General features: G+C 43.1%; 1 protein-coding gene across 1 annotated transcript in view; it reads right to left on the bottom strand.

The window, feature by feature from the left end:
- TMTC2 (transmembrane O-mannosyltransferase targeting cadherins 2) overlaps positions 1-12,442 on the bottom strand; it is a 241,826-nt gene extending 229,384 nt beyond the window's left edge. The window contains exon 1 of the mRNA XM_066591489.1: positions 12,090-12,442. Within this exon, the coding sequence (XP_066447586.1) occupies positions 12,090-12,172 (83 nt within the window). The 5' untranslated portion in view covers positions 12,173-12,442. The remainder of the gene's footprint in view (positions 1-12,089) is intronic.
- Positions 12,443-16,115: the final 3,673 nt, after the last annotated feature.

Here is a 16,115-nt window from a genome sequence, read left to right as displayed (position 1 = left end):
TCCCAGACTTAAGCATGATTAAATGTCTATGTTAATTAATTAGGGCATTGCTTAAACCAGGATTATTCATTAGTCTTGTCCAGTTTATTTATTGTTTAGTAGAGGATGGATACTTGATCAGGGTTTCTTGGTCTGTTATTGCCAGTTCTGCTTCCCACTGTCTTAGTGTCCTCGTCATGTTTTTTTAATATATGTAATGGTAGTAAGTATTCGTGTATCTTGACGCCACCAAAAGTAGAGGTGGACTCAAGATACAAGGAGTTAGACAGGGGGTTGACACCTCTTGTTACTGATTGGCTGCAGGGCATTGTCCCCTTTCTCGGGTTCACAGGTCCTTATTTTTTTCCCTGCGCTTACTCTAGCAGCCATCGCAGCAGCCACACTTTCAGACTCCCTGCCGCACTTTTTTCGTTGTTACAGAATTAGCTGCTGGGCCGGCTGTCACCTCCACTGCCTTGGAGCGGACCGCTGTGACTCTCCCTGCCGAACCTTCCTCCACCCTTCAACGCTGTGAGTATAGGGGAGCCGCGGGAGGACCGCAACTGCAAAAGGCGAGTATAGATACCCCCCGCCGCCGTGTACCGCTGAGCGTTCTATGCATCTAAAGTCACGAGCGCTCACCACTCCGGCCCACAGCACAACTTTGTGAACTTTGCTAGGCCGCCGGTCAGCGCTCCCTGGCGCAGCAGCGCTGCAGACCGCAGGGCGACCGCTCTTCTCTTCCTCCACGGCCTCGTCCGCTGACCATCACCGCTCATAAGTCCCGAGCGTCACCTCTCACCTTCCTCCACAGCACCCAACAGTGGCTACAAGACCTGTGAGGTTACAATGCAGGACAGCCAATCAGTAACAGAGGGCGTCAACCACCTGTCAAACTCCTTGTATCTTGACTCCACCTGTACTTGTGGTGGCATCAAGATACACTAATACCATGGCAGTATATGACTGAATTTGATATTAATTAATAACATTTTTATAAAATTTGGGCCATTTGTTACTTGTGCTGTGCGGGTTGATATCATTAAAGTAGGTCTGTGTCCTTATTCTAGATTTTGTGAGGACTTAGTAGGAGCATACATCAATATAAATAAAACCTTGTTATCTGTAGCGTACCAACTTATTCCGCAGCGCTTTCAGGTAATTTATTTATCAACCCCCCCCCCACACACACACACACAAAGCTTGGTGCTCATTTTACCAACCTTGGAAGGATGGAAGGCTGAGTCAACCTTGAGCTAATTACCTGAACCAAGCAGGGATTGAACTCGCAACCTTCAGGTTGTGAGCGAGAGCATAGGACTGCATTTCTGCTGCCTTAACACTCTGACCACACAAGGCTCGATATAGCCCGGAAAGACCCTTTAATGACTGCACTATGGATCGGTGTAGTAGAGATCCATAACACAGCACCCATATAATCCCTACTCTACCTCCAGTAGTCTCCAATTTTAAACATGGGCACACAGATTTTTTTTTTTTCCTTATGAACTTATGAATTTTTTTTTCAAAATATGCCGTACTCCAAAGGAGTACTATTAAAATCATTATTTTTATTGGAGAGAAAGAAAACCGTTCCTCATAGGAGGCATAGTATAGCATCATTTGGTCGGACAGAGATTCCAGGCACCGCCTTTCTGGGTTAGTAAATAAATGCGCTGCCGTGAGCATCCGCCCGTACACCACGTGAAGCATTGTGAACCATTAACCCCTTCATGACACGGCCTATTTTGAGCTTAAGGACGCAACAATTTTTGGCGGATTTTCTTCTCCGTTTATCAAAAGCCATAACTCTTTTATTTTTCCGTTGACGCCGGTGTATAAGGGCTTGTTTTTTGCATGGCGAACTGTAGTTTTTATCGGTGCCACTTTTCGGTACATAGACTATATTGTAAAACTTTTTTTTTTTTTTTAATGATAGCAGGGAGAGAAAACGCATCAATTCTGCCATAGATTTTTTTATTTTTTTTTTACAGCGTTAATCATGCAGCATAAATGAGACATTCCATTTTTTCTGCGGGTCGGTACGGTAACAACGATACCAAAATTCTTACATTTTTTTTAGGTTTTCCCACTTTTCTGCAATAAAAACCCTTTTTCTTGGAAATCTTTTTTTTTTCTAAATCGCTGCATTCAAAGTCCTGTAACTTTTTTATTTTTTGATGTACAGAGCTCTATGAGGGCTTATTTTTTGCGAGACAAGCTGTAGATTGTATTGGTACCATTTTGGGGTACATATGGCTTTTTTTATCACTTTTATTGCGTTTTTAGTGAGGCAAAATGCTAAGAATTAGCATTTTGCCTCAGTTTTTTAGTGTTTTTTTTAGCGTTTTTTTCCGTGCACAGTCAAAAGCATGTGCAACTTATTGTACGCGTCGTTACGGACGCGACAATACCAAATATGTGGGATTTTATTTTTTTTTTACCTTTTTTTATGCTAATCTGAGAAAAAGCATAAAAAAATGTTTTTTTTTACTCTTTTTTTACATTTTTTTTAATTCATTTTTTAAATCTTTTTTTTTTTTACACTGTTTGTGTCCCTCTGAGGGACTTTAATCACTGCCCTGATGATCGCTGTTATAAGGCATGGCAGAGCTACTGCTCTGCCATGCCTTATCGCTTGTACAGCGATTATAGGCATAGGCAATACAGGACGCCAGTGTCTGGCGTCCTGTTGCCATGGTGACAGGCCGGGCTCTCGCGATGACATCGCGAGTTCCGGCCGGAGACACAGAGGGAGCCGCGCTCCCTCTGTGAACTCTTTCCCTGCCGCGATCTACTTAGATCGCGGCAGGGAAGGGGTTAACAGCGGGGGCGCAACTCCGATGCCCCCCCGCTGTAGCAGCGGGACGCCGGCTGTGACTGACAGCCGGCTCCGGCTGCGGGATAGCACGAGATCATATGTGATCCTGCGCTATCTCCAGGACGTAAGTTTACGCCCTGTTGCGGGAAGTACCAGGCTGCCAGGACGTAAACTTACGCCCTGCAGCGGGAAGGGGTTAAGGAGCACCGCCGATATAGTCCACCTTGGACTAAGCAATGGGCTTCTGAACACACTAAAGGAGTTTGATGCCCCCCCCCCCCTTGTATAATGCAGGCAAATATCAGCTATGTCAGGGTGAAAGAGTAGAATGAAATATGAATATGCAGGTTGTATGAAAAATCTGTAGCACGTTCAGACCCGAAGTAATAAATGAAATATAAAGACCGGATTACATAAATGTGGAATATGTTGCTTTTAGTATGTGTAAACCATGCCATTCATTAGCATGCTGTGCTTATATAAACCATAGTACATGTTATAGAAATATTTGTCTTGGCTTCTATGGCATATTAACCTTTTGAATGCATTTCTGTAATAAACAGACATTATTTCACATTATATATTTACATTAAGCAGTTCGGAAACTTTTTTAATGCATTGCTAGTAAAAATGTCTGAAATAGTTCCTTCATAAAAATTGTTGTGAAAACAGGTGAAGGCTGTTACTGCGTATATATTAATTTTTACACTCAAACCCTACTTTATAAATTCAGATTACGAACAAGACCCTTCACATGGATAATGGAACACAGAACTTTCACAAAATGTGGAAAATTTATCCCCAGCAATCCTTTATGCCTGTCACTTGTTCCACTCAGTCAAGCTTTGTGTTTGTATTTACGTAAAAAGGCCAAAAGCCCTTTAATGGCACAGGCTTTTTATTCCAACTACCTACTTCATTACACCACCACATTTCAGCCTGGCACATCTACAGACAATAGTGTTGGCAAAGCAGAGCCAAGACCAACCAATAAGATCATGGTTTTTTTCCCTAAACTCTGTAATAATCTATATACTTAAATGCTTTTAATTTGGAGCCTCGTTTGGGGCAGAGTGTAAAGGCAGCAGATATGCAGTCCTAAGCTCTTGCTCATGGCCTGAAGGTTGAGAGTTCAATCCCTGCTTGGTTCAGGTAGCCGGCTAAAGGTTGACTCAGCCTTCCATCCTTCTGAGGTCGGTAAAATGAGTACCCAATTTGGTGGGGCGTAATAAATAAATTGCCTGAAAGGGCTGCTGAATAAGATGGTGCTAAAAAAAATAAAGATTTCTTTTAATTTAAATATTGGCACACAAGTCATCAAAATAAAGAAATGTATACAATCCAAATTACACCATATGAGGGAGTAATATGGATTATCAGGTCTCAGATACATCCTTGAACCATTAAGATTGTTTATGGAGCAATATGATGTTAATCAATGCAAATCCATCTCCAAGGTCACAAAGAGGGACATGTATGGGCCAAAGAGGCACTTGGGTCAAAAAGATGGACTGTCCATCCAAAAGTGGGACTTTAGGAAGGTATATATATATATATATATGTATGTCTAAAGACATGGTAGACAGTTCTTATGCCAAAATTAGCAATATTTTGTTCTGAATTTTTGCTTCCCATTCCATGGACAAGACAGCTTTAAAAAGTGGTTATGCAATTGCTAAGTCACGTCTGGATGTTGTTAGTTTCTGAATATACCTGTGGCAACACGGGGCAGTAAAGAGGGAGGACAAAGTTGCATTTGAATAGACCGTCGACGATCCCTGGAGATTCAGGGAACAAGTTGTGGTGATGTGCCCCTTGGGCAAGCATCACCACTAGTATCACTATGCACGTTAATGTTAGGTTAGACCTGTTAATAGTCTATATTAGTTTAATTGAAAGTCAAACACAAAAATATCGGGAACAAGTAAAATAGTGTCAAGTAAAAAGATGTATATACTCATCAAAAGCAATATAAAAAAAAAAAAAAATATATATATATATATATATATATATACATACATACATACAGTAATGTCCTACTTTTAATAATTAAAGTCTACAATTTCACCTGTACTATGAACTGACTTTTCCCTTCATAGTCACAAGGGCCTGCACTTAGAATGGTGAGTATTTAACATTCCTAGGACAACAGTTTAATGAAATACTGCTAGCCCCCACTCAGCTCTTGATGGTCAGGCCCCCTGTGTATTGCAGAGGTCAACAAGTGATGAGATCCAGGAGATTCCCATTTGCTTGGCTTTCTACAGTGTGCAGCCTAATTTAGTGCAACGTTACAATTGCTGCAACATTCTTCAGCCAGTACCAGATGGTAATGAAAGCAGTATGTGGTATGCTAGCGCACTTTATTGGTAGGTAGATAAACGTGTCCAAACATCTGAAAATCTCAAAAAGAACACATGATAGTAATATTCTTCATGAATTACTTTATAGGTCAGCTAAAAGCACAGACCCATGTACTAAGAAGCACTGCGCACACAATCTCCCCATTTCTTAGCCCTTGTAACTTATTTGCCCAAGTCGAACTGTAAACTTCTGACCTTAGGTGTGCTTATTCCAACGCATTCGGCAATAAGAAATTACGTACTATATACTTATCAGAATCACTTCTTGCAGAAGATTAAGGATTAAGTCAGCTGTCTAAAACGTAGGCTGCATTCAGTGGCGGAATGCGAGTTTTGCCCGAGATTCGTAGGCGCAACTCACATCTATGTGCTGTCTAATCTCTCTGAATCGCATGTCCTATTCTTGTCCATGATTAGGACCAGAATAGGTGATTTTTTTCATAAGGACCTTCGGCGAAAGCCTGCACGTGAATAGCCTCATAAGCTATAATGGGTCTTTGTGCTGTTACATGGACAGCACACGAACGGGAAATAAAAGGGTACTTATACACGTTAATATGTTATTTTATACACTGCTTTAAAGGAAATCTGTTACTTAGGAACAGCACCATAAACTAAGTTTATGGTGCTATTCAAGGAGGTGACGGGGAGCCGGTGGATGTCTTTTTATACTCGTCCGCTCTTCCGTTCCCAGGCTATTCCCTGGTCAAGTCTGCACACGGCACAAAATTCTGACTTTTCAGAGTCTCATGCGCACACCGTTCCACAGAAGTCTATGGGAGAGCGCATGTACAGAGATCTGAAGAGTGGGATTTTCACAAAGCACACAAACTTCACTTGGGAACCGCGTAGGAACGAGAGTATTAAAAAACAAACAAACCTGCATCTGTCAGTTCCCCGTCACCACCTTGAATAACACCACAACTTACTGTGCTGAGGAAGCATTTATAAAGTCTGAATGGTGCCTATGAATATAGACTCATCAATAGCTATTCAATTATACAGATATGTTCTGGAATTCACTCACCAACCAAATTTAGTGGTCCATATTTGGAAAATAGATCACAAAATTAACTATATGGAAAAAGTTATAAAAGTGGTGCGAATAGATACACAAATTTTGGCCTTTTTTGTGCACAAAAATTTTTTTTTTTACGTTTATGCTGCACACACCCGGGATTTTCTAAAGCATTGGCCATTGCTAAGTGTGAAGAACATGGCTGCTTGAGCCGGACAGATTCAACTAGAACCCGTCAAATTGTACCAGGACTCTACTGTAGCTCATAGCTGGCGGGGATTTGTTTTATGGCACACAGTCAGCCGGATATGCACCAAATATATTGAGGTGTGTGCCTTTTAATACAGTAGGCACATTTTAGTCCAGTGGGGTTCATACTAAGATCAATTTATGAAATGTTAACAAATTCACCCTTTTATTCCTATTTTCAGAGAACAGTGGCTGCTCATGAGTGGTCAACCTGTCCACTGAATGAGGGAAGCCGTAAAAGCATCTATTGGAGGTTTCCTTAACTTTCATCAATGAGAGGGTACTACCGCTCACTAAAAATCGGGACAACGACCCATTAATTCTCAGAGTCTGGGGAAAGGCGCAGAAGGCTGATAAGAATCGTATATATGGGAATCTTATATCATAAAAGTAGATTATGGGATAGTCCCTTTAAATAGGACCTTTTAGAGGGTAAGATGAACAGATAAATCGCACTATGGCTCAGTTCATGAAGCAAACACAACTTTACTTTTCTTTTTCTAAATTGCACTTCAGCAGCGGGAGCATTCTTCATCCCCAAAGAGGAAAATGATTGAATACTTGTGTGGATTGTAAGAGCCAGGAACGCTATTGGCACGGTTTTATTGTGCTGCAGAAGGAGCTGAACTCAGTCAGAACCATGCAGAGCAGGCCAGCTCTTTCTGAACAACATAGGAGAAATTGTTATGCAGCACAGATTTGCGCTACAGCTGCAAAGTGATTTTCAAATGAGGCACTTACAGCGCGGCCGGAATAAGAAATCCCTGGCTCTCTTATGCAGGGTTGTTAATTTTGTGTATCGGTTAACACTTAGTCACTGCTCAAGGATACCACTTTATCTTGTAAGGTCAAAAGGCTTTAGTAAAAGTGGCATTTAACATCTCTTTGGGAGATAGAACTGTAAAAAAAACTTGTTGGATACATTTCAGCTCTGGGCGGACCATGAAGGCAGAAGTTACTCTTTACTGTAAGCGGTGGAGGTGCGAAGTATAACAGGTGGATTGTAACAAACTGTATCCTGGTCTAGACATAAGGAGGACAGGGTATGGGAAACATCATGGGTTTACAAAGAATGTTGCAGAGAAAGCTGACCACATTTGTATATATGTCTCACATTCTATGTTACATTTAAAGCCTCCACCCCTCACCCCCATTTTTGACCCTCTCTGTACTTGAGATCACAAAACGTTACGACTTACGTTTTGTAATGAGTTTATATTTTTTTTTTTTTTGCCCCTTGTGAATGACTTAAAAACATGATAATGAGGTGAGAAAATGCAGAATTAGTCACGAGACCGTATTATAATATTTCTTACCACATTTTATTGACAGTATATACAGTACTGTGCAAAGATTTTAGACAGGTGTGGAAAAAAGAAGGCGTCCGATTGGTTTGCAATTTTTTTCTGCAGCAGAACCACCACCCCAAACAAAAGGGCTCCATCACACGGGCGTATTTGTGAGTGGAAAATTTTATTTCAATGGGTTCATTCACATTTCTAGATTTTGCAGGCAGATTTTCTGCGCACTAAAGGTTCTCCATAGAGGTAGGTCAATGGGTAAGGGGGTGGGGGACACTAATATATGTGCAATATGCTGCGTAATTGTGTTAAGAAAAGAACATATCTGGAACTATTAAACCATTTCAAGTGGTGTGTCGTCCGCTGAGCGCAAATGCACATGCCTTGTAAGCAGAAAAAAACCCCCAGTGAAACACCGATGCATGCACAAAAACGAGGCACTGAGGCGCAAGCACATGCACGCATGCCAATGTGAAAGAGCCCCCCCCAAAAGGAATGTCAGTAGGAAATATCTTCGTAGTAAGGCTGAATACACACGGGAGAAAATGCATTGCGCATGTGCGTCTGTCTGCCAGTCAGCACACTCACAGAACAGAGTGAAGACACCGGACAGGTGAGCCGCACGTCACTGCAGGGACACGGTCGCAACATGCTGCAAGAATCTCACAGTCAGAATCTGACCCGGCCATCTGCATTTACCCTAAAGAAGAACAAGGACTCCTGGAAGTGATGATATGGTCCCCACAGACCCTGATCACAACATCATTGAGTCAGTCTGAGATAACATGAAGAGACAGAAGGATTTGAGCAAGCCAACATCCTCAGTAGATATGTAGTAAGTTCTCCAAGATGTCTGGAACAATGTCCTGTAGAGCTCCTTCAAAAACTGTGTGCAAATATGTCTAGAAGAATTCATGCTGTTTGGGGGTAACAGGTGGTCACACCAAATATTGATTCGATTTAGATTTCTCTTTTGTTCGGTCACTTTGCATTTTGTTAATTGACAAAAATAGACTTAAGGCTGGGTTCACACAGGGCGGATTTGCTGCGGTTTTGCCGCGGTTTGCCGTTGCATATCCGCACTGCGGCAAAACTGCTGCATTTGCAGTGCAATGCAATACAAATGTGTTTGGGCAAAAAGCTGTTCTCACAGGACGGATTTTTTTCTGCACTGCTGCAGTGCGGAAATGCAACTGCGGTGTGGTTTTTCAAGACGCAGCATGTCCATTCTTTTGACTTTTCAGCAGTGCTTTTTTGTCCATAGACCTCTATGGACACAGCAAAATCCGCACCAAAATACACGGCAAAAAGTAAAAAAGCGCTGCGGAAAAAAACGCTTGCGGATTTTTCCGCAAGACAAAAATAACCTTTGAAGCGGTTTTGCTGCAGAAGCAGTTCTTCTGCGGCAAAACCGCAACGGAAAAAATGCAGCAAAATCGCAACACATCCGCCCTGTGTGAACCCTGCCTAACTCTTCTATTTTTGAAAGTCTTGTTACTTTGCAGCAATTTTTCCCACACCTGCCTAAAACTTTAGCATAGCACTGTACATCTATAGAATAGATTTACACTGCAAGAACTGGCATGTTTGGTTACTTTTAATATTTTTGTGTGTCGATTTTAAGTATGAGCTGTAACACCATCCAAGTTTTAACAAGTTTATAAATAACAGACTGTTATGATGCAGAAGTTGTAGTGGAGCAAATTAATGTAAATAAATTGATATTTTAAAGTTTTTCCAAAAAGGTTAAAAAAAAGTGTCTACTACGGTCTACAAAATCTCATTCCAACTAGTCACCTTAAGCCCTGATGACCTCATACAACTACTGCAGGTTTTGCCAGAACATATTATATTGTGATTACGGTACTACTTCAACAAACTGAAAAAGTAACAACATTAACTCTTTAGAGGCCTGAGAATCCCAACACTGCTGCGTGGGAACCCAACAATTGGAGTTAGATATCATCCTCTGAATTCTATTGGCACCAACGGGGAAAAAAAAAAAAAAGTTACCACAACTATTACAAGTCCAAATTGTTATGCATCAGAATTAAAATCTGAGCCAACTGGCCCTTAGAGGGCACTTCACTCACATTATCAAGGCATCCTGCATTAAGTGAATGTGCACTCTACAGGCAGGTCAAGTTTAGAAACTGTCAGAAAGGGAAACCATCAAAGGGGGATATTTAAAAGTAGTTTTATATAATTGCATTAAAGTACGAGCAGAAACCCGATCCGGTCTAGATTGTAACATTCTGAAACGTTCTGACAGTTCTCTGTTCTTAAAAATGTCAAGAATTGTACAGCAGCCACTAAATGGGCTCATTCATATGTAGCACACTCAAATTCTCAGACCTTTCTATGCATATTTCACACAGCTGAGCAAAGTTTGCGCAATTTTTCCATGAACAATGCCAACCGTGATAGAACACTCTTCATGCATGAAATTTCCATAAAAATGTACAACTGATATCAAAAACTATTTTCAAACAACAATCTGAATTCAATATGATCCGTCCAGTTTTTTGGGGGATATATTGGATACATTTGAGCACCAACAGTAACATCTAATCACACTGAGACATATGTTGCAATATACTAAGCATTTATTAAAAACTGCCCAAATCAGCAGCAGTGATGAGAATGATGGTGCCAGGAGGTGGGAAGGCATTGATCTGGTTGGGATCCCTCATAGGGCTGCAATGGAGTTGGCTCAGCAGTGAATGATGAGTGTGGAGGTAGAGAGAAGCTATTCCTAGTCATTTCCTTCTGTATGAGGAATGAGTCGCTATCTTTGGCTTCCAGCATAAACTGGGTGTGTGAGAAGCGGACTTTAAACAGTTGCACGTCTATGGGTGTTCCGACTGGCAGCATGGGCATTGCGGAGTTATTTGCACACTACTACTCCATTAGCAGTGCATGTGGCATCTTGAAGACTCCACTTTCCTATGGCCTGTCACAAAGAGCTGCATTACCAGCTCACACAAGCCCAGGGGATCCATTCACTCCCCACAGTAAAGAGAGGCTGATGAAAGCTGTCAGAGTAAATCTATGCTCACTTTTTGGATGGTTTAATTTCAATGGAGCATGAAACTCCCCAGGATGGTTAATAGGCTTAGCCAGGCGTGCCGTTCCCTCTAATATATTTTAATTATGCATCAGTCTTAATTGTAATCAGATTAAAATCCTTGAAAAAAAGGGCACAAATTGAAGTTTTCCCTTCTGATTACTTAAAAGAACTTATGTCAGCTTTCTAAGCAGGACCGTGATGGAAAGAGAAGCTAGTAATCAAATTAGCAAGAAATTAAATGCAGCCTTTTTAAAAGATGGATAGGACAGGACTGCAGGGGTTAAGTGAGATCCGGTGTATAGGGGGTTAGAGGGAAGTAGCGCGGCGCATACAGGACACCATAGATGTGTGCTGAGCAGTGACAGGGGAATTGGTCATTTCTCCCTGTGACCCCGAGTGCAGAGTAATCTTAATGTGACAGAAGATGAAAGACTGGAGGGGGACAGACTTGTCTTAGAGCCCTTCCATACTGTCTTAAGGTCATCTGGGAAACGCACTCGTTTTAATCCAAAAAAATGGATGAAGACATAAGAGTTTAACGGACCCGCAGGCTATAAGGGGTTAAATGTAATCAATGTATCGGTTTGAAAATGGTAGCCTATGACACGCTTCTGGAAACGTACTTTTTAACGTTGCAGCTACTAGAAAACCGTATGGTTGTACGCTTAGCGTATACGATTATAGAGATCAAGAAAAAAAGTGAACTATGAAACTCTTAAAAACAAAGTTTACTGTAAAAAATGGATAGTTTTCATATACGCAATGGAAATATATTTAGCGTAAGTTTTTAAAAACCCCTATGTTTTTTTTTTTAAAATGCCCGGGTTTTTACACTTTTTCCCGCCCACGTACGTTATTCGCATTCATGAAACGCGTGTGCGGGGCCGGGGTGCTCGGCTCTTACAGACTCAATGTAGCACATTGCGGATAGGCTTACTGACATTTTCTAAACATGGCACAGAAGCTGGCATTTCACAAATGTCACAGGAGCATCGCCTTGGCTCTGTGGGTGCTTAGTGCTGCCATACATGAATAATATATTATGGTGGATGACTAATATACAATGAATGGATGATATGACAGCTGCATACAGTATGGGGACCCAAACTTTCTGATGGTCCCCTCCATCCATACTGATCCTCCAGCGGATGCCCAGTCCTGGCTGCATTGCACATGGGAGATGTAGTGTAGCAGTGTATGGCAGCATCTGCTGAGGCTCCCATTCATACTCCATGCAGTAGTAAAGTTGCAGGATGCTGCTGCTCGGCTGCAGAAAGTTTCCTCCTACCTGTCATCATAGCAGAAATCAGCGCCCAGGGTGTTGATGTAGAGGACGAGCCCCAGGGCGCCGCTCAGCACCTCCGCGATCATGTCTCCTGCCCTGCCGGCGGTCCTGCGCTGCCCCCCGCCTCCTTTGTCTGCTGCGCTCCTAAGGGGATCAGTGCCCGCTCTCCATGCTGCTCCGGCCGGGGATGGGGCTGCCCTGCCCTGTGCACTCCGACAATCCCGGGATGAAGCTTCCTACCCCATGTCAGCAGTGCACAGCGGCGGAGTGGGGAGGAGGAGGCTGCGCTCACTGACACCAGTAGTGACGGCTCTGCTCCCGGCTCTCCCCGGCAGCGGACTGTCAGCACTGAGAGCAGCCGGCCAGCAGCATCCCGGGAGCAGCAGCGTGGGGCTCAGTGCTGCCTCACTGCGCATGCTCGCTGGCCCTCCCCTCATCGGCCACGCCCCCTATTCTTCTCCCGCGCGTCTGTCACCCTGAGGTGACGGCGGCGCTCCGTGTATTGTCCTCTCACAGGACCGTTGGGGATGGCAGCTCCTCCGTGTCACACAGGTGTTCCACAAGGCAGATGTGCCGTCTTCTTGTATAGTGCCGTTCTGGAGCGGAGAAAAGCTGTGTGACAGGCGGAGGGGAGCTGTAATGGTGGCTGTTGGGGACAGGCACACGTCATGTAGGGTCATAATGGCCAAAAACCAGAAACCTGACCGTCAAGTGTGAATAAAGCCCATCCATTGTGATTCCCTGAGACTGTAGAACAGCTATGTAACCCAAGACGCCTATATACTGTATATATGGGGAGCCATAATCCCCTGAGAGAAGTATATACTGTATATATGGGGAGCCATAACCCCCTGAGAGAAGTATATACTGTATATATGGGGAGCCATAACCCCTAGGAAGAAGTATATACTGTATATATGAGGAGCCATAACCCCTAGGAAGAAGTATATACTGTCTATATGGGGAACCATAACACCTACAGAGAAGTATATACTGTATATATGGGGAGCCATAACCCCCTGAGAGAAGTATATACTGTATATATGGGGAGCCATAACCCCCTGAGAGATGTATATACGGTATATATGGGGAGCCATAACCCCCTGAGAGAAGTATATACTGTATATATGGGAGCCATAACCCCTAGGGAGAAGTATATACTGTATATATGGGAATCCATAACCCTTAGAGAAAAGTGCATACTGTATATATGATGAGCCATAACACCTACAGAGAAACATATACTGTATATATGGGTAGCCATAACCCCTAGGGAGAAGTATATACTGTATATATGGGAACCCATAACCACTACAGAGAAGTATATACTGCATATATGGGGAGCCATAACCCCTACAGAGAAGTATATACTGTATATATGGGGAGCCATAACCCCTAGGGAGAAGTATATACTGTATATATGGGGAGCCATAACCCCCTGAGAGAAGTATATACTGTATATATGGGGAGCCATAACCCCTAGGGAGAAGTATATACTGTATATATGGGGAGCCATAACACCTACAGAGAAGTGTATACTGTATATATGGGGAGCCATAGCACCCAGAGAGAAGTATATACTGTATATATGGAGAGCCATAACCCCTAGGGAGAACTGTACGCCGCGCCAAGAGTACTGCAAATAGCACACAGTTTATTACCATACGTTCGCACCTCACTGATTTGCCGCTGATTTTGGTGCTGACTGGCAGATTTGACCGCTTCAGTTTGAATTCAATTGTAAGGGTCAAATGTGCTGAAGATCCGCAGCAGAATCCGCAGGCACTCAGCGCCGTGTGAGCGCAGCCTCGTAGGCGGAGCGCTGATCGTTCAAACAAGTGAACAATAATCGTTCGGTCTAAACGCAGCCCGCGACTGAGCGATGAAGCATAATTATTCGCTTTTGTTCGTCGTTCATTTTCTGCAGGACTAAAAATGATCGTTGGCTCGTTTACTTATCGTTCCGTGTAACCAGCGTTCAATCAGTCGTTCACAGTCACTTATAGAGCAAATGTGAGGACTGAACGATTCTCGTTTGAACGAGACAACGATGTATCTGCCTGTCTAACCAGCAGCACGAGCGCCAATGAGGAAACGGTGACGTCACTCACTTGTGCCAACAAGAATCGGCTCGTCTAAAAGGACCCTCAGGGTGTGGTCATGCGGGGAATTTTCATGCACAAGGTCTGTCCGATTGGGAGGACAGAAGTCACACATGCAAATAACTCATTAATTGCAATGGGTTAATACGCAGCCATTCTTCTCACATCAAAAGTCCACGATAGAAAAATCACAAAATGTATTTTTGGGGCAATTCTTGTTCAAGTATCACTCATTATTTGCTGTGGCAGCAAAAAAACAACAACGCTTTGCACTGGTGTGCTATGCGATTTGCATGTGAGTGCAATGCATTTTTTACCACATTGGAAGCACGTGCGATTTTCTTACAAGCGTGTGAAAAACCCCTGTACGTGTATGTGATTCACGCTGGTAAACAAATTCAATGTAGGTCAGACTGTCATGGACCTACATCATAATCACCTAATGGGAATACAGTCCTAAGCCGGCGTCACACGAGCGTATGCATATCTGCACTGACATGACGTTTTTGTGGATACTTTTTTGTGCGCACATCGGCGTATTTTACTGTAATTTTCTTGTGTGCAAGAGCATGTTTATTTGCATAGGGGAAAAAAAGATGCACTAGTTAATCTAATGAGTTCCGGATGCGTTCTTTTTCCTGCGCAACTATGCAGTATTTCGTGCATCTCCAGCGAATTTTGCTTGCACTTGCACATGCCCATTGACTTCTATGGGGACTTTTGCTGCTGGAAAAATATGCGCATGTGAGCGAACTCATTGAAATCAATGAGTTCTATTCTCTGCGTATTGCGTGCTAATTGTGTGTGGCCAAATACGCAGGTGTTAGCGCAATTTTCGCTATTTCAGATATACTGTGCGTTTCCAAATTAAATAATATGTGTACAGGCCTGGAGAGCCTTCAAAGACCACACGGCTTACATCATGTGTCCCAAAAGAATCTCTAGCTTTATTAAGCGCGGGTAAAACTTAAATAAGTTTCAACACAGGAAGTCAGGCAAATTAGGACACAGTTACATTATTTAGTGTGCTGATTGGTCGTTCATAGAGGCAGGTATTTGTGAGGTAGCTTGTGATGTCATCCATCTGGGAGGAACTTCGGTGAGCACGCTCAGTTCATTCTTGAATTTGGTCTCATGAGAAGAACATCCTGCTTCTCCTCTCTGCTTGACCAAGATAAAGACAATCCTAGATAGGTTTTTGCCAGTTAGAACCGGTTTGACCAGTATTGGGACAATAGGCACTGCTCCTTAAATTCTTGTGGAGGTGGGGGGGCGATGTTCCCTTCCCCCAGAGGTTCAGACCGGAAACACAACATAGCATCTTCACAGTTGACAAAAATACAGAAAATACATATAGGATATCTCCCACACAGGCCTTAGAGCACGTTCATACATAGCAGAAATTCTGTGATTGGAGCAGATTTTGACTTGGATTCAATTTTGGATCTGCAGCTGATTTCAGCCAGCAATGCCGCTGCTCTCACCTCAGAATACTGAGCGCTCACTACCAGCCCCAAGAGCACACCACACACTGGCAACCGCTACTGAGCGCCGCTGTCACTAGTCAGGTGATGCGGAAGTTGCCTCTCAGATAGGGGGAAAAGATGGTGTCACCTTGGCTGTCAGTATTCCGAGGTGACTGGAGCGGTCTCGCAGGCTTTAAAGGGGTTCTTTCATTTAAAAAAAAAATCAATACTTACCTATTCCTCCCCCGTCAGTCTTCTTACCGCATCTTTTCCTCACTGATCTTCTCCAGTTCTCTGGGTCACCTCACCACAAACCGCACGGATCCTCTTCTTCTTGTTATGGAGCGTCCGTTCTCCACAGTCTTCTTCCGGCAGGTCATTGTAGGTTACATCACTAGTGACATAGCGCTCGCTGCCTAGGAGGGAATGCCGATCTATTGCTGAGACTGCGCATGTGCACT

This window comes from Eleutherodactylus coqui, chromosome 2 (genome assembly GCF_035609145.1).
Source record: "Eleutherodactylus coqui strain aEleCoq1 chromosome 2, aEleCoq1.hap1, whole genome shotgun sequence".
Classification (NCBI taxonomy): domain Eukaryota; kingdom Metazoa; phylum Chordata; class Amphibia; order Anura; family Eleutherodactylidae; genus Eleutherodactylus; species Eleutherodactylus coqui.
Note: the sequence above shows the minus strand (reverse complement) of the source record. Positions and strands in the feature narration are given on the sequence as shown.